Source organism: Phyllostomus discolor, chromosome 5 (assembly GCF_004126475.2).
Source record: "Phyllostomus discolor isolate MPI-MPIP mPhyDis1 chromosome 5, mPhyDis1.pri.v3, whole genome shotgun sequence".
Taxonomy (NCBI): Eukaryota; Metazoa; Chordata; class Mammalia; order Chiroptera; family Phyllostomidae; genus Phyllostomus; species Phyllostomus discolor.
Window position 1 is genome coordinate 136871919 of NC_040907.2, and position 23949 is coordinate 136895867.

General features: G+C 38.1%; 1 protein-coding gene and 1 long non-coding RNA gene across 4 annotated transcripts in view; one reads left to right on the top strand and one right to left on the bottom strand.

Annotated features, from left to right (window-relative positions):
* The window catches only part of LOC118500841, a 327925-nt gene that overhangs the window by 106044 nt on the left and 197932 nt on the right, over positions 1-23949 (top strand). For both annotated transcript variants that reach the window (XR_004903427.1, XR_004903426.1), the window contains exon 4: positions 1274-1414. This is a non-coding gene — a long non-coding RNA (uncharacterized LOC118500841). The remainder of the gene's footprint in view (positions 1-1273; positions 1415-23949) is intronic.
* Positions 8536-11914, bottom strand: LOC114497088 (short transmembrane mitochondrial protein 1-like). Of its 2 annotated transcripts, none has more exons than XM_036026940.1 (2): positions 11381-11914; positions 8536-10537 (listed from the first exon to the last, which is right to left on the bottom strand). In XM_036026940.1, the coding sequence occupies exons 1-2, from the start codon at positions 11438-11440 to the stop codon at positions 10406-10408; spliced, it is 192 nt and encodes a 63-aa protein (XP_035882833.1). In that variant the 5' UTR covers positions 11441-11914; the 3' UTR covers positions 8536-10405. The 2 variants fall into 2 exon arrangements, with proteins under 2 accessions (XP_035882833.1, XP_035882832.1); XM_036026939.1 differs by having other exon boundaries at positions 8536-10540; positions 11384-11899.

Here is a 23949-nt window from a genome sequence, read left to right on the forward strand (position 1 = left end):
TCCATCCACATTTGTGTGCCCTTTTGCCTTTCCTACTGTTATGTCATTTCTCTCAAAGACACAGGAGACATGGGTCTCCTAAATTCTAGATTACTGTTCATTCCACTGCTGCTTTCACCTGAAGCAAACTTTGGTGATGCTTAGAAGACTGTTTTATGTTGACTGTACATTTAGCGGTGCAATCAAATGTAGGGGATAATTAAAAGCAGAAACACATTACTGGGCTATAAAGTTTTTAAAAAGTACATCCTTTTTCCATGACTCTTCTGCATTACTGTTGATTTTTATAGAGTGCCTCTCATAGCATTGGTATTTGAATCCTCATTTATAATCATTATTGTTTCATCACTGGAAAAATCATTTCATAGACATGTATATATATATATATATATATATATATATATATATATACTGCCATAGCTGTGGTTATCTCAGGGAACACTGACCACAAATCTCTAGGTTATATACTTAATAACCTAGAGAAAAAAATTTATGTGCTTACCTTCTAATGTTTATATTTATTTTTTATTATTCCACTAACCACTAATTATTCTGTGTATTTTCTGATAGAATGGTAACCCTAATGCAATAAAATTAGAAACCAAAAAATTATTGCAAAAACAAATCCACCTGGGAAATAATAAGAGAAACAAAATAAAACAAAACAAAACAGAACTGTTTTATTTTACAAGGAAAATCAAGACTCAAGCTATAATTACTATATAAATTATAATTAGTGTCATATATAAATGCATGAGATATGCTTTCAGCAATAATTCAAGGGAATTATAGAGACATAAATTAAATTTAGAATGCAAGATTTATTGAAAATAAATTAATTAAACATTTGGCTCATTTAGCTAGAAAATCTTAAAAAGAAACCCAAAGAAAGTAAACTAAAAGGGACTGGTAAAAATAATAACCAAAAAGAAGTAAAGAAAAATATTTAAAATTAGTTGGATCTTAATAAAAATTAAAACAGAAGAAACTTTGGCAAATCTGAATGAGTTTAAGAGAGGAAAGGAAGAGGAGGAATAAAGACAAAGGAGAGGGAAGGGGCTAGGTGAGAGGGGGAGAAGAACGTGGATGGAATGCAGAAAATAACATTAAGGTAGATATAAAAGACATGTAAAATATCTTTTATTAACTTGGGTGGACTGTTGTGACATGCCACAAATCTTTGGGCCATAAAATATTCACTAATATAGGAGGACTCTGATCTGTGAATGGTTTGTCTCATGTTTGGGCATCTTTTTTTTTTTTTTCAAACCAGGGTTTTCATATTATTTGCCACTTACTGCTAAAGAGATTTGATCAATCAATTCTGCAAAAGACTTTGAAATAGATCAAGGAAATTGCAGACTTGGGACAAGACTGTAAAGCTGTACCGCTCTCTGTTCCAGACGGAAGCAAAGTACCTTTTATTTCCTTTTCTAATTGAAAGAATGCATTCTCAGGATCAATAAACTCTTGGCAAGTGTCTGAGGCTATGTTGATCTGTTCTAGTAAAAAGATTGCATTGGACACTGTAGCTATGATTGGGCAACCGCTTGGATACGTTTTCAGTGGTTGACCCACTGTGATCCAACTTATATTTGTGGAAGCCATAGTGGTCAACTACACAGTGATAAGATGGGGCCACTAGCCTTCCATCTTTAAGTCAACGAGGGTTGTTCGTAATTGCTATTTCACAAGGAGTATGCATTGCTTTTGATTTTCTTAGTTCATCTGAGGGTGATGAGATAGCAGTTTAAAGGCTTCTACTTGACCTTATTATGATACCTCTTACTCCATGAGCCTTAGAGTTTTATCAGCCCTTAAGAATATATGCCCTGATTAGGCATGTAGGCATTGACAAAAAAGCCACAGGGTGACCCTCTGGACTCATTGTAAAAATGAAACGGTCAGTATCCTACTTAGCATCTGGTGATTGTGTGCCTCCTCTCTAAAATGGGGATTATCGTGGTGTTTGCATCACCTGGAGCAGGGTCAGTTCACAGACCATGTCAGTAAATCAAAGTTCTTTTCTCAATATCGTTACTCTTTAAATTGCCATGGATTCCTATGAGGACGGCTGAAATAGATACTATATATTCTTTCTGTAGAGTTGTAAGTTATTTCTTCAAGAGAACATTTTATCTTGCTCAGAAGACACCTTTTAATTCATGGTTGCTGAATCTGAGAACCAATTCACATCTCTAAGCTGGGTCAGGGCTTTTGTCAGCATTCTGCTCACCTGCCTTTCATTACAGAAAATCAAGCCATAATCTCATTGGGTGCCCAATTATCTCACTTAATGTTCTAATACTCTTTACAACAGATTTCTACATGTTGGCATCCCTGTTGCCATTTTGGCCCTGTTGCTTATTATGGTAATTATTTCCTCCTTGCCTCTGATGGTTAATTACTGGCAACCAGACCCCGCTATTCTGGAATCGCTATCATCTCCAAATAACACTAGAGAATACAGTTCCATAGCAACATCTATTATCAAGCCTAATTTATAAATGGCAACACAGTGAGATTTCATTAACGCCATTTTTCCCCTTCATTGCTGTATTTGTTATCACTGTGACCATCTGAACTCAATCTATTTGGAATGTCTGGGAAACAGAGAACACATCTCTGATTTTCGCCAATCAAGGGGGTAGGAGGCTTTGGTATTAATATTTCCACTAATTCCTGTTTGGTTTTTGTTGGGCGTTGGACAGTGGTGTGCTGGTAAATATTTAACAATTAGCTCTCTGAACAGAATCCTAATTTGTAGCATCTGCCAATTTCTGTGGTGGAACCATTCTACCACAGCCAACTCCCGGCTCCAACATTCTGTTACTGGGCATGGAGTTGGAAAGAGGTGTATGGTATGTAGCACGCAGTTATGTGGCATCTCCACCCTGGAGACACGAATAAAACAAAACCCTCAAAAGCATAGATAATCATAAAGTGTGAAGAGATGAGGAAGTGATGAGCTTTGAGCATGTTTTACCCTGGTTTTTAATATAATTTATGTAATTGTAAGTTTACGCAATTTCACTTTCAATAATGGTTGTGTTTAAGAATTGGGTTCTGAAATTCCTGAAAGTTTAACAACCAGCATTTGCACACAGGTACACATGGCACCTGCACACCACTGCTCTGGTGGGTGACAGCATCTCAGCACCTCTGTCCTGACCTGCACAAAAACTATGCAGCTCCTTTAGTTGGAGAAAGAAAGAAGTCAGAGATTGGTAAGTAGTTGCAGGGGGAAGCCAGAATGGCGCCTGGGAGTAGGAAGTGCCAAAGGTCTCTGGGTCATCGAAAGCATCTGCTGCATTACTCATCCTTAAGAATTCACAAAAATGTGTATGCACAGGACTTACAACATTTGTTTTATATAGAACCGAGAAGGGAGTTCTCATTCATCGCATACCAATACTGTGTTAAATGTCCTTAACCTTCACTGTACCTGTGTGAATACTGAGATATTGACTATTCAAAAGGCAGACAATATTCCCAGGGTCTCAGACCAGTAACTAGATGAACAAAGCTTTTGTATGACCCTGAAGACTGAGCGATGTACTATAAATAAATAAAAATATTTATTTATGTATTTGCATTGTGCTATATCACACAAGTAGAATAAGTATTAAGTCTATTTTTTGAAAATCCTGATTACCATAAAATAACTTGGGGATAAGATATATGTATCTTGCCTAGATTTAATAATAGAAAATCTTTATATCAGACAATTAGCCCCGTTGGTAACTGACAATGCATTAAAAATGAATTTGGGCAGAAAAGAGTCTTCCATTCCATTTCAGTATTTTGCTCACCCAGCCAGCTAAAGGCAAGATTTTCCAAGTGGAAGTGGTCTTCATGAAATATCTATTATAAGCATGAAAAGCAGTGGTTTCGGCACGGAACTCTCTGAAGGAAAATTAAAATTAAACAAAATTCACTCAAACAACATTGCGCCAGCCTTGGGAACAAAGATCCCCTTGAGCCTTCCTCTTCATGAATCACTGTCACCTCAGAAAAATTCCTGATTAAGTTAGAAAAGGTTGAAGAGAAACATCTTGTAATGATGTGACTGGTTCTGAAGTTGAACAACTCATCCTGAGATCTTTGTAATTATCTCTATTTCTCTTTTTCAAAGATAATAAAAGTTTTTGTTGACACCAGCTTTGCAGTGCCTAGAAATGTAGAAAAGCATAGATGCCAAAGAAAATGTAGTATAAGAAATTAAGCCAGAATTTCATAGTTTAGGCAAGGCTTGGCACATGTTTTCTGTGAGACACCAGATGGTAAATGTTTTGTGTTTTGTAGGCCATAAGGTCTTTTGGTGAAGCCCAGAAGCAGCCACAGACAATAATAAATCCTGAGCGTGGTGTGTTGCAAGGAAAAAAGGTTGAATATGCCTTCTGGACATAGTTTGTAAATGCCTGGTGTAGGCTAATGAACCATATTGCCAAGTCCTGATAATTTTGATTCTTAAAAATTGAACAATAATGCTAACAATGGGTTCATAGTTGTAAATTTTCTTCCTGTTTTTAAGTACTGATATAGTGCTCAGTATATGCCAGACCTGTCCATGTTGTGGCTACTCATAAATGTCCCTCTCTCAATGAGCTGATGAATGAAAGTGCTTTAGGCAAATCAACAAAACTAAAACTATAATGTTATGTCAGGTGTTGCTTATTGAAAAGAAAGCCAGGTGAGTAGGTAGGATTAAATAGATTTTACTTATTTATTTTTTTGGTTCTTTATTTTTTTATTTTATTGTTTTTCTATTACAGTTGTCCCAATTTTCTCCTGTGGCTCCCTCCCACCCCCCACCCCTGCCCAATCAATCCCCACCCCGCTGTCCATGTTCATGGGTCATCCACACCTGCTCATGGATTAGACTCTTCCCCTTCATTCTCCCCATCTCCCTCTCTCCTCCCCTCTGGCTGCTGTCAGCCTGTTCCTTGTTTCCATGCCTCTGGTTTTATTTTGCTTGTTTGCTTGTTTTGTTCACTAGGTTCCTCTTATAGGTGAAATCACATAGTATTTTTCTTTCACGACCTGGCAAGTCCTGGCTGGCGTGGCTCAGTGGATTAAATTGGATTTAAATTAGGTAATTGGTCTGGAAAACACAACTAATAAGGTGATATTTGAATGTAGATCTGAATAAAGTGAGGTGGAATGCCAAATAACTGACTGTAAGAATATTCTTCTGGAAAGAAGAAAGCCTTGGAACCAAGGCCCCGAGAGTGGAGATTGCCATTTTTATGGTGTAAGAAACAGTCTGTGATGTTTAGAGCAGATAAAATAAGGAAGAGAGGAGAAGGAAAGGATGTGTGAAAGGAAGGCAAGGCCCAGATCTTCTGGGCTCTGTAGTCCCTGGTGAGAAGATCAGCTTTAATCCTGCTTGTGTCAGGAAACTCTGTAATAATGTGGAGCAAGAAAGTGAAATCATTTGAGGTATATTTGAAAAGATTATTATGTGTGTCATGCGGGGAAAGAGAGCAAGAGTGACTATCAGGAGGCCTGCAGCCTTCTGGGTGAGAAAGAACAGAGGCTTGGATTCCTGTGGTATCAGTCAGGTGGAGAGAAATGGTCAGGTTATAGATGTATTTTGAAGGCAGAGCTGGCAGGATTTGCTTTGTCCAGATGCCAGCATGTGCATAACAATATTAATGTTCTCTGGTGAACCCAAAGTCTGCTGTGACCCTGTCTAATTTGATAGAATTTACTTAACCAGGACCTTGACTTTCTGCCAGTGTCTCTCATGACAAAAGGTTGTATATCCAAAGTAATAAATGTGATGTGATAAAAGAGCTGACTAGAAGAAAGAGATAGTGACATTTTTTACAGAGTGCCTGTCACAAGGTAGGAGGATAGAGTTAAGGCAGCTTAGACCAGCATGAGGCATGGCTGCCAAGGTAGCTTATCTTGCCATGTGCTGGAGCATCCCTAGTGTCCCCAGGAGAAGAGAAGAGTTGCTCACAGTGGAATTTGAGGGGTCTTCTCCTGAGTGTAGTGCTCAAGACTCGCTAAGGAGTCTAGTGAGAAATGCAAAGCCGCATTTTGGACAGCCGCAGCCATTTGGACAGGGCTCTGTTAGGGAGACTGCCTGCTAAACATCAGGTGGGGTCAGCCCCCACATCTGCACGGAGGCAGCTGCTTGCACTGATGTATCACCCCAAGTGGTGCCTGCCACGACGCAGGGCCCTTCTGAGATTTGCAAGATTGCAGAATCCCAGAATGTATGAGCTAGGAGTTGTCTTAAAGGTTATCTTGCCTAATAGTCTAAATTTTTAAGGCAGCCAAGGGAGGTAATTGCCTATCAACGTAAATTGGATAGTGGCAGAGCTGAGACTGAATTTGCAGGGTTTTTTTTTTTTCTGGCAGGAGCTGGGGATGAAGAGCCATTGTCACTATTTTCCTTCTATGACAGGAGAGGACGTAATTTCTCTGCAGTTTGTTATTTCTCATGATGAAGTGAGCACCTCCATTTCTCAGGTTTGAACAAATAAATGAAAATATAATCAGGCTTTTCTTTCTATCTTGCATAACTGTTCTTTAAGCAGGGAGGTTTAGATAGGACTTAACCATGAATTTCAAAGGAGTAGTTACAATGGTCAAGAGGGGATCAGAAAGTTCAAAACCCCCTGCTGATGGAAGAACTCCAAGCCCCCAGCAAATTCTACCCAGTAACAAATTGCTGTATGCACTTATCAATTTTTGTGAAGGATGGAAAGCGAATGGCAATGTGTACATTTTAGGTATCATGGTTGTAACATTTTAGCCAGTCAAATTTCTTGCTGTTGACATAAGAAATGAAAGAAATAATTATATTAGCATTGTTTCTCCAGTTTATTTTCTATATTTCCACATTAGCATCCAGCTCAAGACACCCAATCACCAATAGAAACTGCAGAGGAGGATGTTTTGAAAAATCTGTGTGCACAAATAGCACCTTGGCGTTCTTCCTTTGGCAGTCAGTTCCCTATAACAGTCACAGACCGCATCACAAAATTAGCCTTTCAAGTATCATTTTTCCTTTTACTCTTTAGGTCATATTTGTAGACATTCAGAAAAGTTTCTTTTATCTTGCTTTTGTATGCTTGAAAAAATTTTGACTTGAAATTCATTCTTCCAGCTGTCTAGCATTGTGCTAGTTTTGACTGAGTAATATTCCCCAATTTAAAAATATGCTTTATTATCCTGTGTTATCTCTTTTGGGTTCTATTATATATACTACATGATATATAATGAAGTAAATATAATTTATATTGATGAATTATAGATCAGATGATGAAGTATACATATATTATATATAATATTTTAAATTATGTGTATATAATGATAAAATCTTGTTTGGAAAGAAAAGATATGTTCTTTTAGTCCTCTGAAATCCCCAGATTCAATTGGAAGGAAACAAAAGAACATATCTTCTCTTGTCCAAACCAAGTTTTATAATACTATTTTAAACCTAAGTTTGTAATTCAAGTGGCCTCTTCTTGTCAAATAGTTGAATAATAATGTTTCCACAGGGACCCATTTGCTCCCTGAATTACAGGAAGATTTGTCCTTCCATTCTGCTCTTGCTTCTCATTGGCACAAATACAACCATAGCAACCACTATAAAGCTTGCCCCCTATAACGTTGACGTGATCTACAAATGAGGACCTAGATTATCCTCCCACACTTCTTTTCTCCCATGATCTTGGTAAGAGAGCCTTGAGCCAGAATAACAATGGTTGAAGTGGTAAGAAATAATCATATTCTTACTATAGTTTGCAGGTAGAATAAACTGGATATTTTGATAGATTGCATGTCGACTGGAAGACAAAGACAGCAGTCAAGAGTGAGTCCACATTGCCATGAGCAATTGATAAGATGATGCTCTCAATACTGATACAAAAAAACAGTGTTAGATGAACATATCTAGGGTAGAAATTAATTGTCCAGCTTTTGGACTTGCCCAGGGGGTCAAGGTGGCAGTTTGTTTTATAAACCTGGAGTTTAGGGAAGATGCTCAAGTTGGAAATATAACATAGGAGTATCAGTGTATACACAGTACTGGATACACAGTATCCATGAGAGTGGATAAGATTGCTAAGAGGCAGAGTATAGGCAGAAAGAAAACAAAGGGCAGTGGCACCTGGGGCATTCCACCACTTGAAAGTTGAGGAGACATGAAGGAATCAGAAAAGTAGAAGGAAGAGTGGCTAGTGAAGGAGGCCACAGAGAGGAGTATTCTATTCTCCAACCCCTAGAAATGAAATGCTTCAGGGAGGACACAATGGATCAAGGGTCAAATCCTGCAGAAAGGCTGTATAAACAAGAACCGAGAAGCAAATGCTATATTTTGCAACATGAAGATGAAGAGCAGTTTGGGTGGATGTTGGGATCAAAGTTTAATGGCAGTCTATTCAAGGTAGAAAGAGAGGAGTAGAATAAGATAAAACAAGGATAGATAACTGTTGGAGAAGTTTAATATGAAGAGGAGCAATAATACAACAAAAGCAGGACTGGTTGGAAGGAAGTGTAGTGTTAAGAAAGGATATATATATACAAAAGTCCTTGAACAAAGAAGAAATGCTGTTTAGAGAACAGGGGAAGACATGTCCTTAGAAAGGGCACAGGCAGCCACTTGGTGGCAAGGGAGGGAAGGAAGACTCTATGGACACAGATAGAGGTAGAGAGAGGCTGTGGTGGGGGATTTATAAACTGCTGAGATCTGGCTATTTTAAACAATTATACACAGGAAGATCTTATTTTAAAAACCATTCCATTCTTCGTGTAAAATATATTCTACTGAAACATTTCTCCCTTTGTAGAACTTTAAAGCCTGCAAACTTTAAAAAATGGGCTTATTTCTTAGCCCTTGACCGTGGAAATTACATTAAAATATGTTAAGAATAGAATTCTCATTCTGTAATCCTCATTCATTAGGAGATTATGTGGACCTAATTAATAATGCAGTCATATCGTGTACACATCATGCACTTCTGTAATTTTGCTTCTAATTTTTATTTTAACTTGCAATTTATTCCAACATTTGCCTTTGCTAATATAAATTAAAAAATTTGAATTTCTTCTATATTTGGAATAATACAATGTGCTTGAATTAATTTTTACATGAATTTCCATATATTCCATTTATCTTTTCAAAAACTGTGAGTCATATATTTGACTGATCTAACCTTTTGGCTGTTCTATAATTGAGTATAAATGGTTCAGGCATTAATGTTTAATATTTTTGCAAATTTTGTTCTGTTGCTTGATTTTATTAAGTGCTTGACAAATTTAGGCACATGAGTAATTATAAGTTAATACTGAGAATCTACTTCATGGCAAGAACAATTCTTATTGCCACAATTTTAAGCCCTGTGAAAATATTTTGATGTAGGTTTTAACTCACACACTTAAGGAGTAAATGTTACACTGGAAAATGTGTCATGGTGGAGAGAAGGGGGAAGAAACTGTTTGTCTTTCATTATGATAATAGGTTACATTTCCTTTAGACCCCACTATAACTAACATCCATTTACTTTGAATGTAGATAAGAAATTGCTTTAGAGACTCCTTTTTGAAAGGAACTGTGCAAGGTTTACTGCATCATTAACAAATTTACATTAAAAAAATGGAAAATGCTCAGACTAGTATGGATTCTGCATAGAAAGCACTAAAAGCTATTTGAAGTACTAATTATTTTTACTGAGAATATTAAATTTTTATTGCAACCTTTTATTTCTCTAAATCATAATTATTTTTATTTCAGGACTTTGCTTTTAGCTACTCCTATTGGCAGAAACATGTGTTGTAACTTAAGTTTGATTTTCTTTCAATATGAACAAATAAAGATATTAAACATGAAATACTATTTTGGAAAATACCATGAATTCTAGGATTTGGAAGAACTGTGGAGATCCACTGTTTCTTTGTATTTCCAATGTCTGTATCTGCCAGATTTCTCTTTTTAATTTAATTTATTTTGCTTCCAGATTTTAATTTTAGTAACCTTGAAATAACAAAATTTAACATCAAATATTTAAATCACCTATTATAACTGCCAAACTGTGAAATCATCATTATTTATATCTGATCAGCTATATAAAAGTCATCAATTTTTTAAAATAAAAAAGGCAGTAGAAATCCCAAAGAATTAAAGGAGAGACCACTAATTAAAGGCTATGTTTACTAACCTAGCCCCATAATTCCAGTATCAGGACTTCCCAAGCAACTGGAAGGAGGAAGGGAAGAGGCAAGTGTGTTGGAGTAAGGGTAGTTAACCCGTGGCCCCGTGTGTGCTCGAAGGCCACGCAGGGTCCAGCAAAGGCTGAGACTGGAGACACAGGCCTTTGGTTCAGATGGTGAAGGAAGCCCTTGAGGAGAGCAGGATCAGCATTTCCTAGAGGTCCTGTGGGAGAAGGCCTCATGAACTAGGGGGCTTCTTCTTGGTATCTAAGTCTTCCTTAATTTCTTCAACTTTTTTAGCCAGGTTTGGTATGTCATAATTCTGAGCCAGATATATTCCAACCAGGTTGTCCAAAGTAAATCCAAGCAGGAACTGTGTTGGGGCCTGCACTGCCTGGTCTCAGGAAGCTGTAACCCCTGTGGCCAAGGCTGAGTAAGATACCTCCGAACCAGGAGGCACTAAGGAGACAAAACTTATTTCCCTGGCATGAACGCTTCCTGTTCTGTGCCGGCCCCCAATGCTTGATCAGTTAGCCAGTGACAAGTAAGAGTTCCCAAGGGGGGAATCGCCTAAGACAGGCATGATCACGTGGTGGAGGACTCGGAAGGACTTGGGGGAGCTGTGGAAATGAAGGGATGATTGGCATCAACCCCTGCCCCCTTGGCTTTGTCAAAGCCTAAGTCCTTGTTAGTTGTGAGAAATCCAAGTCTCCTGGCTGCCTTTGTCTCCTCTGCCCGACTCAGGCCTGTGGAAATAACAGGGGCAGTGCAGTCCAGAACAGAGTTGGCGGACCCCGGGGTAATCAGGCCGGGGACATAGAATATGCAAGATCCTGTGAAATTTGCTTGTTTGAGGATGCTCTTGAATTAGAATATGAAGGCATGGGCAGGAAACGAAAGTAGCCTTTTAGGTCCTGTAGTCTTTTTAAGTGATAAAACCCTAAAGTCTCATCCCAGAATCCCAGCAGGAGATCTGTCGGCCCCTTTGAAAACTACCTACTTGGTTTATCTTCCCTGCCAGACTGTAATCCACAAACCATATCTATATTCTTAATAAAAGCCTACTCTAGGCAGCAACTTGGGCACTCTCCATTAGAGAGAGTGGCTTTTTTGTCCCTATTTCTCCACAGGACTCAGTTGTCCGTGTATATGTTTTTCTTGTGTTTCGACAAGCATCTGCAGTGATGGATACTCCTGGCCGGTATCCATCACAGAACTGGAGCGTGATGTCAGTGAAGAGGGTGCGAATGGTGGTGGCAGCCCAGTGGGCCATTCCTACTCCACTGGATTTCACTGTATCATGTGCCACAGAATCCACATTTAGTTGTACCTTTAACTATAAACATACTCCCCTTCACTTTGCCATTTTCAGAAACCAAGGAAACAAGGGTTATTATGAGCTCTTCATTTGCTTTAGCAAACTATGTTCAAAGACTAAACTTCCTTGATCTAATGTGTTTAGTGTGTTGTGAAAAGTTTGTTGTTTTATAAACTAAGTGCTGTCCTTAATTTCACCATTTTGAATAAAGGAATGAGCATATGAGAGGGGGCCCAAAAAACCTGGAATGATCTTCTGGAGGGTGGGCCCCTTGTAGGACAGGCTTCCCCAGCTAGGTGTGTTCTAGGGACCCATCTATTCCTGTGTACCACTGGCATTGTGAGAGGCCGCATACATCTTCAGTAAATTTTTTTGAAGACTCTTCCAACCAGTTTGCCCATTTCACGATGGGTGATTTATGAGTGCACCTGCCCACACCACACTGAGTGTTTGGCAGTTTTTGATCCAAAATGGCATGACTCCCATGCCCCACCCTCCCCATTAATCTGATCTCACTCTGAAGGACTCATTTTTGTTTGTTTGTTTGTTTCCCCAGATGAAAAGAATCCTCAAAGGGAAATGTTTCACCAATGTGGTAGAGGCGAAACAAAAATGTCAAAAAACACTAACAGGAGTCAAAATGGATGAGTTCAAAAACTGTTTTGAGCAGTGGAAAAAATGTCTCGATAGGTGTATTGGATCAAACGCAGAGTACTTTGAAGGTGAGTGAAGTTTAAACATGTAAGAAGAAATACACAATTTTTTAATAAATAAATTCCAGTTTGGGGGTTCCCCCTTGAAGCAATTTCCCTACTATCTATCTTCAGGCTTTACCTGGTCCTTAGCTCTAATAAGAGTGCTTATTTTCTATGAGCCAGTATTCAGTATGTGCTATATGACATGTACTACCCTTTCATTTGATCCTAATGACAATCTTCTGAGGTATATAATTTATTACCATTTCTCCCTTTAAGGAAGGTGATAACCCACCTTCCTCTAGTATCTAGACTCAATCTTCAGCAGAGGCACAAGAAATGAGGATCTAGGACCCTGTGATGACTAGCACCAAGTCAACACTGAATTGACCTTCATGTATCTTTTTTGCTAGAGCTAAATACATTTCTGTCCTATATTTTTTAAAGCATAATGAATTTCCCCCCTCCCCTTTTTTGGGTTCAGCTCTTTGACTAGGCATGACTGGCACTCATCTACTTTCTGCCAGACACTGATGGTGGTGCCCTAAGTGAATTGTGGCCCATTTATTTCCAAATGCCTTTCTGTCAAGTTCTGCTTAACTTTGGGCTAGAGCTGACTACTACTGTGGGTAGCAAAAGACTTGTTGTGTTTATTATATTATTTTGCTGGGCTGGTACTTCTTTCCACCAATTTCAACTGACTGTGAAGATTTCATGTGCTCATGCCACAAAATAGGCTTGTTTTCTTGGCTTTTCCAATGACCTGGATGAGCCACAGCCTGAGATACATCACACATCATTTTAAAACAAAATACAGCAACTCTATCATATAAGAATATACAATGCAACCCAATGATATTAAAAAGGGGATTTGGGAGATCCAAGTTTGTTAGTTACAACCCCAGAAGATGAGACTTAGGAGCAGGTTTTAGTGACAGAAGTAATTTTTCTGGACCCCCGACTAAGTATAATATAACAGGAATTTTGCTTGTGTACTTACTATATTTTTAAGCAAAAATTATTTGATGTAAACATGACACATGTTTATTCTGAGATACTATCTCAAATATTCAAAATCTCTTACAGCCTCTGCTTTGGAGGTTCCATAATTATACAATGTACATTAGAATATTTCTGCCCTAAGAACTCCATGAGATACTTATTAAAAAAAGATATTAGGTGGGAAGAAAATTTTCTTCACAGAACTTCATTCAGAAGTGGAAAATGCCTTGATAACTAACAGCCTTGCAGACTCTGAAATAAGCCTCTCTTTGCTGTTTACTGATTACTATTTTTAAATAACCAGAAATTTCATGGGTATTAATTGATTACCATTTCCTTTGCAACTCTTTCACTACCTGTTTCTACCATATATTTTATATATTCTGTCCCCTTTCACCTCCTTCTATTCTGTATTTTTTCTTGGCTTCATTAACATCGACTCTCAGACTTTGTCAGTAGAATGAATAAAACATATCAAGGAACCCCATAAGCTAGCTCAAGATTTTATTTCTGATATTCATTCAGGTTGAATTAATTAGCACGCCTTTGTGAATAATTTATAAACCAAGAATTAATAGGATCATTAATTGGTATGAGTTTCTGTAGGTTTGTAAATCATCATTCACGACTGACAGTTATATCAAGGAAGGACTTTATACCTTACTGGTGCATTATCACATGATTTGTCAGCAGCAGTTGAGAAAGAGTACTTGAATGAATGAAACTCTGGTACAGCAGCCAATAATCATAAAAATAGGGAAAATGCATAGAAAGAAATGTATCTCATCATTGGAGAGTTTCTGAGGACGTTTATATTGTTACTTCTACTTTCCAGTTTAGGATACATCAAAACACAGAGAATGATGGGGGAAATTTGGGGAATAACCTCTTGACTAAGGAGTGACTATCTCTTTTTTATTTGATCTTCTCCCACTGCCCCAAACAGGAAATTTTCCTGGGAAACTGGGTAAGATGAACAGAAAGATGAAGATTGGAAAGCTGCCTATGTCTAGATTATCTATCATTCCTATGTAGTTGTACCCAGTTTGATTAAAGGGTCTTGTTGCTAAGCAAATTGGACTAGATTATGTTTACTTTCATAAATTACCTTTCAGTGGTTTATCAGGGTAGATGGCGCTAAATCCAATATAAAAATTGAATAACAGTATGGCAGGCTGAACAATGGCCTCCCCAGCTATGTCCACACATTATTCTTGGAACCTGAAAGCAGGTTACATTACAGAGTAAAAGGACCATTCCAGATGTAATTAAGGTTACTGACCCTTAAACAGAGGAATTATCCTGCATTATCTGGGTGGACCTAATCTAATCATATGAGTAGAGAATACTCTCTGGCTGAAGTCAGAGAAGGAGTGAGACACTCCAAGCTTGAGAAGGACTTGAAGCACCTTTGATGGTTCTGAGAGACAGTGGCCATATGTAAGGACTGGGGAGAGGCCTCTACGTGCTTATGGGGACCATGAAAGGGAGTGAAGACAGCCTGTGGGAGCAAAGACTGGCCACTGTCTGATAGCCAATCAAGAAAACAGGGCCTCAGTCCTACAATTGCGAGGAACTGAATTGGGCTAACCATTGAAAGGGCTTTGAGTTTGTTTTCCAGAGATTCCAATAAGGAGCAAAACCCTCACCACTTTGATTTTAGCCCACTTTATTTTAAACCTTTATTTTGAGACCCCTGTAAGACTTCTAACCTGCAGAACTATGTATGAGATTAATAAGCAAGCAGTGTTTTAAATTGTGGTAATTTGTTATGGTAACAATAGAAAATTAACCCAAGTAGTGACTCAATATAGGTTTGTGACTTGAGCAAGTTATTTTCTTGCTCTGTGTCTCCACTTCTCCATTTGTAATGGGCTTAATAAGGATGTCCAGCTCATTGGATGTGCTACACATTTGTTAGGTTTGTGTACACCGTGAACTCCAAAGGAAGAGACGCGATGTCAGAGTAGAGTAAGATGAGTGAAAGGAGTAAAAACCGATGTTCCATAATGATCACGTTTTATGAAACATGAGATATGTATTTGTGACAATCTCTTAATGCTTGAAAGTAAATTAAAAAACAGACAATGTTTCATGACCTCCCTGGAGTTGTGCTACAAGCTTATGATCAGTAATCCAAGGTTCTCCCACTGTATGCAGTTACCCACTTGTTGGGAGGCATTTAAATTACATTAAAAATCACACATAAAATAAATTTTAATGATATTATTTCGGGTTAAAATAATTGGATTGGCACAGAATGCAGCCATGCTGCTGGGCTGGTCTTTTCCCTGTGGGTTTGCTTGGGGCACCTTGAGCATGAGCAGCACTCACTGAGCCCACGCCGGTGCCGAAGGAGCTCTGAACCTTTGTCTCTGAGCATTGATTCACACCACAGAGTAGTTTCTGAAAAATACTTGATATAGTCCTGATGAATTAGTGATATGTATGAATTATTGCTTAGCTCTTTGACTCAGCATGAATTTATTATGTAGATGGATTGATTAACACAGCCAGGAAAAGAGGACCGAAACGTGTTATCTCTAGGCAACTTGACCTGGTCACTTTAAAAACTTTTAGATTTAAATGTTATCAATGTTTTATTTTCTATTTACAACCACTGATAAGGGAGACAACCCAGTAAGACTGTCAAATACACACACACCATGCACATACACACAGATGTGTCGTTAACAACATATGACCTCAGGGAGGAGTAGAACCATTTTCAGGAGTTTATCCATAAATTCTCTTAAAAAATATGAAGAAGGAAACACAACACTAAATGACCAATGATCTTTGTGAGGCATTCCTATAGATAGAAGTGTTTCAAGAATCAAGGATATTATTCTTTGCCGGAAGATCCAGACATTTCTGGTACTCACTGGGAAAGGACTGAGGTGTCTCACCACAACCCTGATCAAACAGTGACATGTAAGCATGAGCATTTCTTCTTCTCTGAACTTTCTTAGGATGGACCTTCCCTAGGGACTGAGATCAGGGATACAGAAAAAGAAGCAAACTCAGGTATATATAAGGAAGAACATGCTTCCACGTTATGGATCAAATATCTGAAGTTCTATATATAAATTAAACTTTAATGTAGGTTGCTTAGGGTACCAGGAATAGCTGAATAACTTGAGGAAATATTCCATTTGGGTGAAGGTGCGACAAAATCTCACTCTGCAGGGCACTGCACTGTTACAGGGTGCAGCCAAGAGGGGGGCCCCAAATAGGAATTCGGAATGGGGTCCAGAACTCAAGGTGTCTAGGAAATATTAGAAAGACATATAAGGTGTCCTCACCCCTTCCCCCACAGGTGTGAGCTGGGGGAAGGGACACATGGAGCAGGAATGAGCAGGGCTGTTTTGTATAGCCACAGCTTTTCAGCTAATCCAGGGCATGGTCGTTTAACATATCTATAGCTTTTGGCTAGTCGTTTAGATATGTTAAATAGTTATGGCCATGCTCTGAGCCAGGGGGATGGAAGGGACCTCCCCCCAAGATGTAACTGGGGGGCAAGTCCCCTGAGTTACAGCACTTACATGGGAACTTGGAGAAGATTGGCTCCATGGCATGGGGCTACTCTTGCCCAGACTCACGATGGCAGCCCAGTGTACTGGGAATAATACAGGAATGCTGGCAGGTGTAACTGATTGCAGGAGGAGTCGGAAATGGGGATTCAGAGGAAGATTGGTGCAGGGATTTAAACCCAGATGTGGCAGCCATTAAAGAGAGAGGACCATGCAGCTCTGGCAGTGCAGAGAGGACCACATGGCTGCAGCCATGTAAGAGAGAGCCACGAGGTTTTTGCCAGAGTGGGGACCACTGCAGCTTTCGTAGGGGAACCACCATGTGGCTTTAGCAGAGAATTGCCACTTAGCTTTGGCCAGAGTGGCGACCCCCTCCTCCCCACACCCCCGCCCCCAACCTCCCTGCAGGTTTACAGAGAGATCCACACAGTTTCATCGGAGTGCAGACCCCTGCAGCTTTGGTAGAAGAGGACTACGTGGCTTTGGGGTGCTTCCTTTGACTGCTTGGCCTGGGAAGCAGGAGAGACTTTACCTGGAAGAAGGGTGAGAGAGCTCTTGCCAGTAAGCCATGAGAAGGTGCCACATGGCTTTGGATTAATTGGAGATCCTGCCTGGATGGCAACACAGCTGATGGTACCAGCGGCCTGAAACACAGACATTTGCTTCTTTTCCGTAGTTATGGTACCCCGAATTAGGGCAGGGGGAGAAGGAAGCACTGTGAGCATCTGTGGGTATCCTAAAGGACTTTGATATTTTAATTAAGACATTAGGCCACTACTTTAAGTCTGTATAGCATTAAATAAACATTTCCTTTCTTTTTCACAAATCTCTGGCATTGAGAGATGTCTTTCCTATAAGGCGGCTGACAAAACGAACCTGGGGGGGTTCCTTTTGGTAATAGTATGTTGTCCTCACCCCCCTTGGCCCCTTGGGTTCTGTAACAGTTTTTGGCGTCCCTGGGTGGGCCAATAATTGTGTACCTCCCCGGTCTGTTCTGTAAAAACACCAGTAATATGTCCACACTATTCCATCTAAATTCTGGAAAAATTATGATGATGTAAGTTATACTGCTATAATTCTGGTAAACTCGAGCATAAATTATGCTGGGATATAAAAAATGTGTTGATAAAGTGGAAGAAATTGAAAGAAAATGGAATAACAAGTAGGTAGGAAGCACTAAACTATAGAATTGTCCTTTATGGTAAGATATAAGTTGGCTGAAACTCAGTGACTAAAGGGTGTGAGGAACAGGCTTGGTTTAGAAAGATGGCCCTATTCGTACATTATAAGTATAATGTATGCTGATGTCAGTAAGGATGAAAATAGCAGCTGCCATTTAGTGAATGCTCAGTATATGTCAGGCATTATCTTTAATCCAAATAAACTCTACAGAATAGCTACTATGGTGCCCAATGTCTAGTGAGCAATAAGAAAGAGTATATTTATATAGGTCAGGCAACATGCCAAAGGCCACAAATGTAGAGAAAATTTCATTTGGATAGTCAAAGTATGCTTAAGACCTAAAGATGTTGTCCCTAGATCAATTAGCTTGATATTGCCTGATAGGTTATTAAACAGTAGAGATAACCAAAGTCTGCCATAATTCCTTATGAGAAGTCCTGATACAATGGAGAAGTTAAAAATAAGATATTCTTGCCATTTCTACAATTGAGCTTTGGGTGGCCTTGGTGATCAGCTTGGTCAATAAAATGGGGCTGAATTCTGTTTTCTACACCTTCCAAGCTAAGTTATTAGAACTCTTCCAGCTTTTGGAATCCTCAGTTTTGCAGAAGTCAGCCTCCATGTAAGAAACATGGCTGGCCTAAGAAACCAGGGTGCGAGAAGCCTGAGCTAGCTGTGTAGAAAGGGAGTGGAGAGAGAAAGACGCCAGGGCAGCCACAGCTGGTCCAGCCATTCTAGGCCAGGCACCAGGCACGTGAGTGAGGAAATCAGCACAGACACTGTAGACCACAGTGGACATGACCAAAGATGTGGAGAACTGAAGAAACTAAAACCAGATGGAAGTGTGGGACTAAGTTTTATGGCCCCAGCTTAGCGGCCTCGGCTGTCTCCAGCTGTTTGAGCCTGCCTCACTGAAGCACCAGTCTTTGAGGGGCAGAGAGGAGTTGTGTTTTCTGTGCTTTGCCTGAAGTCTGTCTGTATTGATAAATCTGAGGGCACAGTTAAGTGGTTGTTGCTTCATGCCACAAATTTCAATGTGGCTTGTTTCACAGCCACTGATAGTTAGGACAGAGTACATACATATAAGATTGGAGGGCATTTGAAGACCATATTCCAATTATGGCACAATAGTAGACCTGAAAGAAAAAATATTATAATGTTTATCAAATGCATTGGAATCCATGGCAGAAATGCTGTACTTCTTGGGAAATCTGAATTTTATATGCAGATAATGAGGCACATATCCAGTTAATGATTAAATAATAATAACAATGGCCATAGTTTATAAAACTATTATGTGTCTAGAACTGTGGAAAAACTTGCATTAGCAATCTCTATTTTTGACAAAGAACTTACTGTAGGTCATATAGCTAGTACCTAGGTGAGCTGGGATTCAAACTTTGTCCACCTGACTTAAAATGCAGTTTAATTTCCATTATGTCACATAGCTTCACTTGTAGCAATTGACATCATATTGCTATAGAGGAGAAAAATCAGTTCTTGACCCTGCTTATATGATGGCTTTCAGGTTTTCTTTAAGTTCTTAAGATGCCACATTTGTGGCAGCACCCTCACATCTTGATAGGCCAAGAGTATAAAAACAACTACATCCTTGTTCTAAGTTACCTCAGGGTCTGGTTTAAGCAGAGCCAGAGCCTGTCAGTGAAGGGCATCAGCGGCACTGGCTGGCAAAGGCTATGGAAGGTGATTGGTGCTTGGAAGATTGCTTTGATGTGAATGGATTCTTATTTTTCCAATGCAAATAGTTGAACCATGGGATTTTACAAAAATCTAGAAATTCTGAAGTCTTATGTTCTTCACTTTAAGTTTGTTGCATACACATTGATATTCTTCTTCAACCAGGCTTATGGGTGGTGAAATTTATATCATGAGTAATATTAGTGGACTTTAATTAAAAATTTTTTTCCCTGGTTTTGCCACTTACTTGTAACATGCCTTTTTCAAGATCCAAATTTATTGAGCCTCTGTTTCCTTATTGGTCAAAATGATGTAAGCATACCATATCACAAATTAATAGAGCTAGTTCATGTAAAACTCTGATGTCATCATAACATTTTCTTTCTTCTTTCTATTTTGCTACTTACAGAATCATAATGTCTTCCGATGGTCTCATTTTTGGATATAATATTTTACCGATCACATGGTTTTAATTTTGATTTTATTGATTTACTGAAAGAAAAAGTTACAATAGCAACTACCTGTCATATAAATAAAAATATCTTATTTTTTTAACTAATTATAACAAGAATATCATGTAGGTCATATAGACAATAACATAAACTTGCAACCTCGAAAGAATATTGTGATTTTTCTTAAAATTCATAATTTCTCTCCAACATGGGCTACTCATTGATGGTGCAGTTCATATCCAAGAAAATAAACCAGTGTTCCAAAGATGGGGGTTATATCGATAAACAGTATTTGTGTAAGTCTTTTTGTGATTTCTGTACTTCTGGAAAGCTAATATTCAAAAAAGCATTTTGCTACTTATTTTCTAATCATTGAAGACACGGGAGACAGTTGTATCTGCAGCTGCTGCCCAGACAGATCTGAAAGCATGCTCTCAGGGGGATGTCAGGCAGCGGGGGATATTTGGTATAAACACTGACATTATAATTTCTACTTATCATTAACAAGCATAGTTTGCATTAAAAATTAGGATTAAATTATCATCTCCCAAACAGAAGGTGTAGGAAATTGATGCATCCCTGCTCTTGGTCATTTTGGGCTTCTCATAATGCTGTTTTGGCCTGAGAACCAGACTGCTTCCTGGTTACACATATCAAGGGACTAAGTCAGCAGGCTAGGAGAATGTGTTGTCCTACACGTTTATGATGACAGAGGCCATGTTCTTGTTCACGTGTGTGGAGTAAGCCTTTTATACCAGCCTTGCAGATTGCAGCAAAGGACCTTTGCTTTCCCTCAACTCCAGGTGGTCTCACATATGATTATGCTATAATATCTAGTACTCTGATTACATATTTTCCAGTATTTAGTTATGTATATTGAAAACTGCATAAGGTAGAACACATAGACCATTATGTTAGCAAATGTTATGATATTGATTATGGGCCAGACTTTGTTCTAAGTACATCACATGTATTATCTTATTTATTTTTCACTCAACCTTATTCTTTACCTATCAGTATATCTCCATTTTAGATGAGGGGACTGAGATTGAGAGAGGTAGTTAATATGTTCAAAATCTTACAGCCAGTTAGTAGTGATGCCAGTATTTCCATTCTTACCTGGTTCCCAAACCTGTATTAACCACTACTCTATATGGCTTTTAACCACTCTGCTTCATAAAAACTTGCCAATTATCAGTTGATGTATCACTAACACATTTTTGTATTTTCATCTCCTGTGGAAATTTGAACCTAAAACTACATTTTTAGGTCATTTAAGAATACATATGCTTATCGGATCACCTTGCTTTAATAAGCTTTCAAGCATATTGGACCCTTAAATTTCTCTTGAATACTCCTGACTTTTTCCACAAAAAACATTTTATTTGAAATAATTCTGTATGCCATGTGTTTTGGTGGGCAAACACATTAAATTATAGGTTATTGTCAGGAAATTCCAACTCTTGAGATCATGATTCTGAAAGTAAGAAATATTTGAATAGGGATAATGAATAAACTTTAATTCTTAACATGTGCTATGTAGCTTATTTGAATGTAAACTGAAGATACATGTCTTGTATTATTTGCTATTTGTATGCAGCACAAATGTTAATTACCCTGCAAGACCAAGGTGTTAAGAGAAGTAGCAGAATATGAAACTATAGCCCTTGCCCAACACCCACTACTCAATTTACACATTGTACATGGAAGTTCTGCCACATAGTATACTTTATCACATTGATATAGCAATTATTTACCTCATGGCTTAAAGTATTGGGGTTTGCAAAAGTATTAGGATATAACCTCTGAGAATATCAAGGGTCACTATGGGGTCTTTTTATAGAAAGTAGTTTAAAACCTTAAACTAATATCTCAAAAGATTAAATTTAGTTATCTAAAAAAATTGTATCACAACATTTGTATCCACTTGACTATTAGTGGGCACTTAGAATGCTTCCATATCTTGGCTGTTGCATATAATACTGCAATAAACATAGGAGTGCATGCATTCTTTCTAATTAGTGTTTTGGATTTCTTGGAATAGATACAGAAAACAGACTGATGGTTGCCAGAGGGGATGGGAGTGGGGGCTGAGTGAAAAAAGTGAAGGGATTAAGGAGTACAAATTGGTAGTTACAAAATATCTACAAGGATGTAAAGTACAGCATAGGGAATATAGTCAATAATATTGTAATACCTATGTACAGTGCCAGATGGTGCTTGAAATATTGGGAGGAACCACTTTATAAAATATATATGATTGTCTAACCACTATGCTGTACACTTGAAACTAACAAAATAATATTGAATGTAAACTGTAATTGAAAAGTAAAATTAAGACATGAACAGATAAAAACTTTTGGTTCTGAAAAATGATAATAAAAATTTGTTTTACAAAATAACTTACTACCAAGATGATGACTTTCGATAAAGGGACAGTACTTTCTGAAGGTCTTCATATATAGCACAATATGAGGTAAATCTCATAGTGTTTTGCCTTTACTGTTTTCTATATTTTGCAGGCTGTCCTAGTCCTGACATAGATAATGGGATGTCAGATTTACCTAAAACCAAAGTTGGTGGCAGGGAGATACGTAAAAACTTAAATATAAAATTTCATCTTACATTTTCAATAAAATTGAAACAAACAAAATAATAATTTGTAGCAATTTTGCAGCAAAAAGAGATTGTTTCTCCTATTTTTTAGAGTATTTGGATGGATTTCTGTGAGCACTATGCCTACTACCCGGATGCACCCTAACAGTGGTGAGAATCTCACTTCAGGAAGGTTAATTTTAGCTGAATTTAAACTAGGATTTCTCGTTAGCGTATTATTCTCACAGCTGAATGACGGACTCTGTTGGGGAATTTATTTCAGGAAGGAATTATTTTCCCCTTCTCACATAACATCCTGATCCATTGAGCTCTGTTTCCCCTCCAAACAAGAGTACTTAGTTGTTTAATTCTTGGTATAATTTCTGTATTTATCCAAGTATTTCCTTAGGGAAATATTCAGTTCTAATTGGCTGGATAAACTAAAAAATGTGCTGTGTATATGTCTGTTTACTTTTTAAATGAAGTACATATTGGGATATCTGGAGATTGTGAGTTTTTTATCATTGATGATGTGGCTTTAGTCTCAGAGGCTTGTGTTATAAAAACAGTAGGATGAGTTCATAATAAGGAGTTAGGAGACCTGGACTCTAGGTTTGACTTACATTTTCTAACCTACTGGTATTTGACAATTAACTCTTCTAATGGTATTTTCTACCTGTCAGCACCACAGAGAACTATATTTTCTCATCTGTTAAATAAAAGTGTTAGACAAGACACATCTAAAGACAATTCTACTTTGAACAGGAGATGAGTTATTCAAAACTGTCCTTGCAAACTGAAGGGAAGGACAATATAATATATTTAATTTATGTTTCCCTCTTCAATGAATAATGTTGTACAAGGTTCTATTGGGTGTCTAATGCATTGTGAGCCTAATACATACTTGTCAACCCTCTAATGCAGTGCCGGAAACACTGAAGATAGACACAAAGGTTCAGAGTCTAGTAGTTCTTGCTCTGTTTTTTTCTCTTCATTTTCTCTTCTTTTTAAAATGAATTATAAATCCCCAAACTAAGTGAACTATCAATTTTCTACTCTTTAACCAAAAAAAAGAAGAGTGAATAGATGACTAAAGACCAATTATAGAGATAAAAATATGTTTTTTCTGATCTTAGGGAGACTATGGCTATTCACTAGAAAAAGAAGTGTAAACTCATACAAAGCAGGGCTCGCCCACTGACATCTGTGAAAGTCTGCTCTTCCTTTGCTCAGCACAGTTCTTCGCACATAAAAACTACTCAGTGATGTTTTAACCTGATTTTTTACTTGACTGATTGACAGTTAAA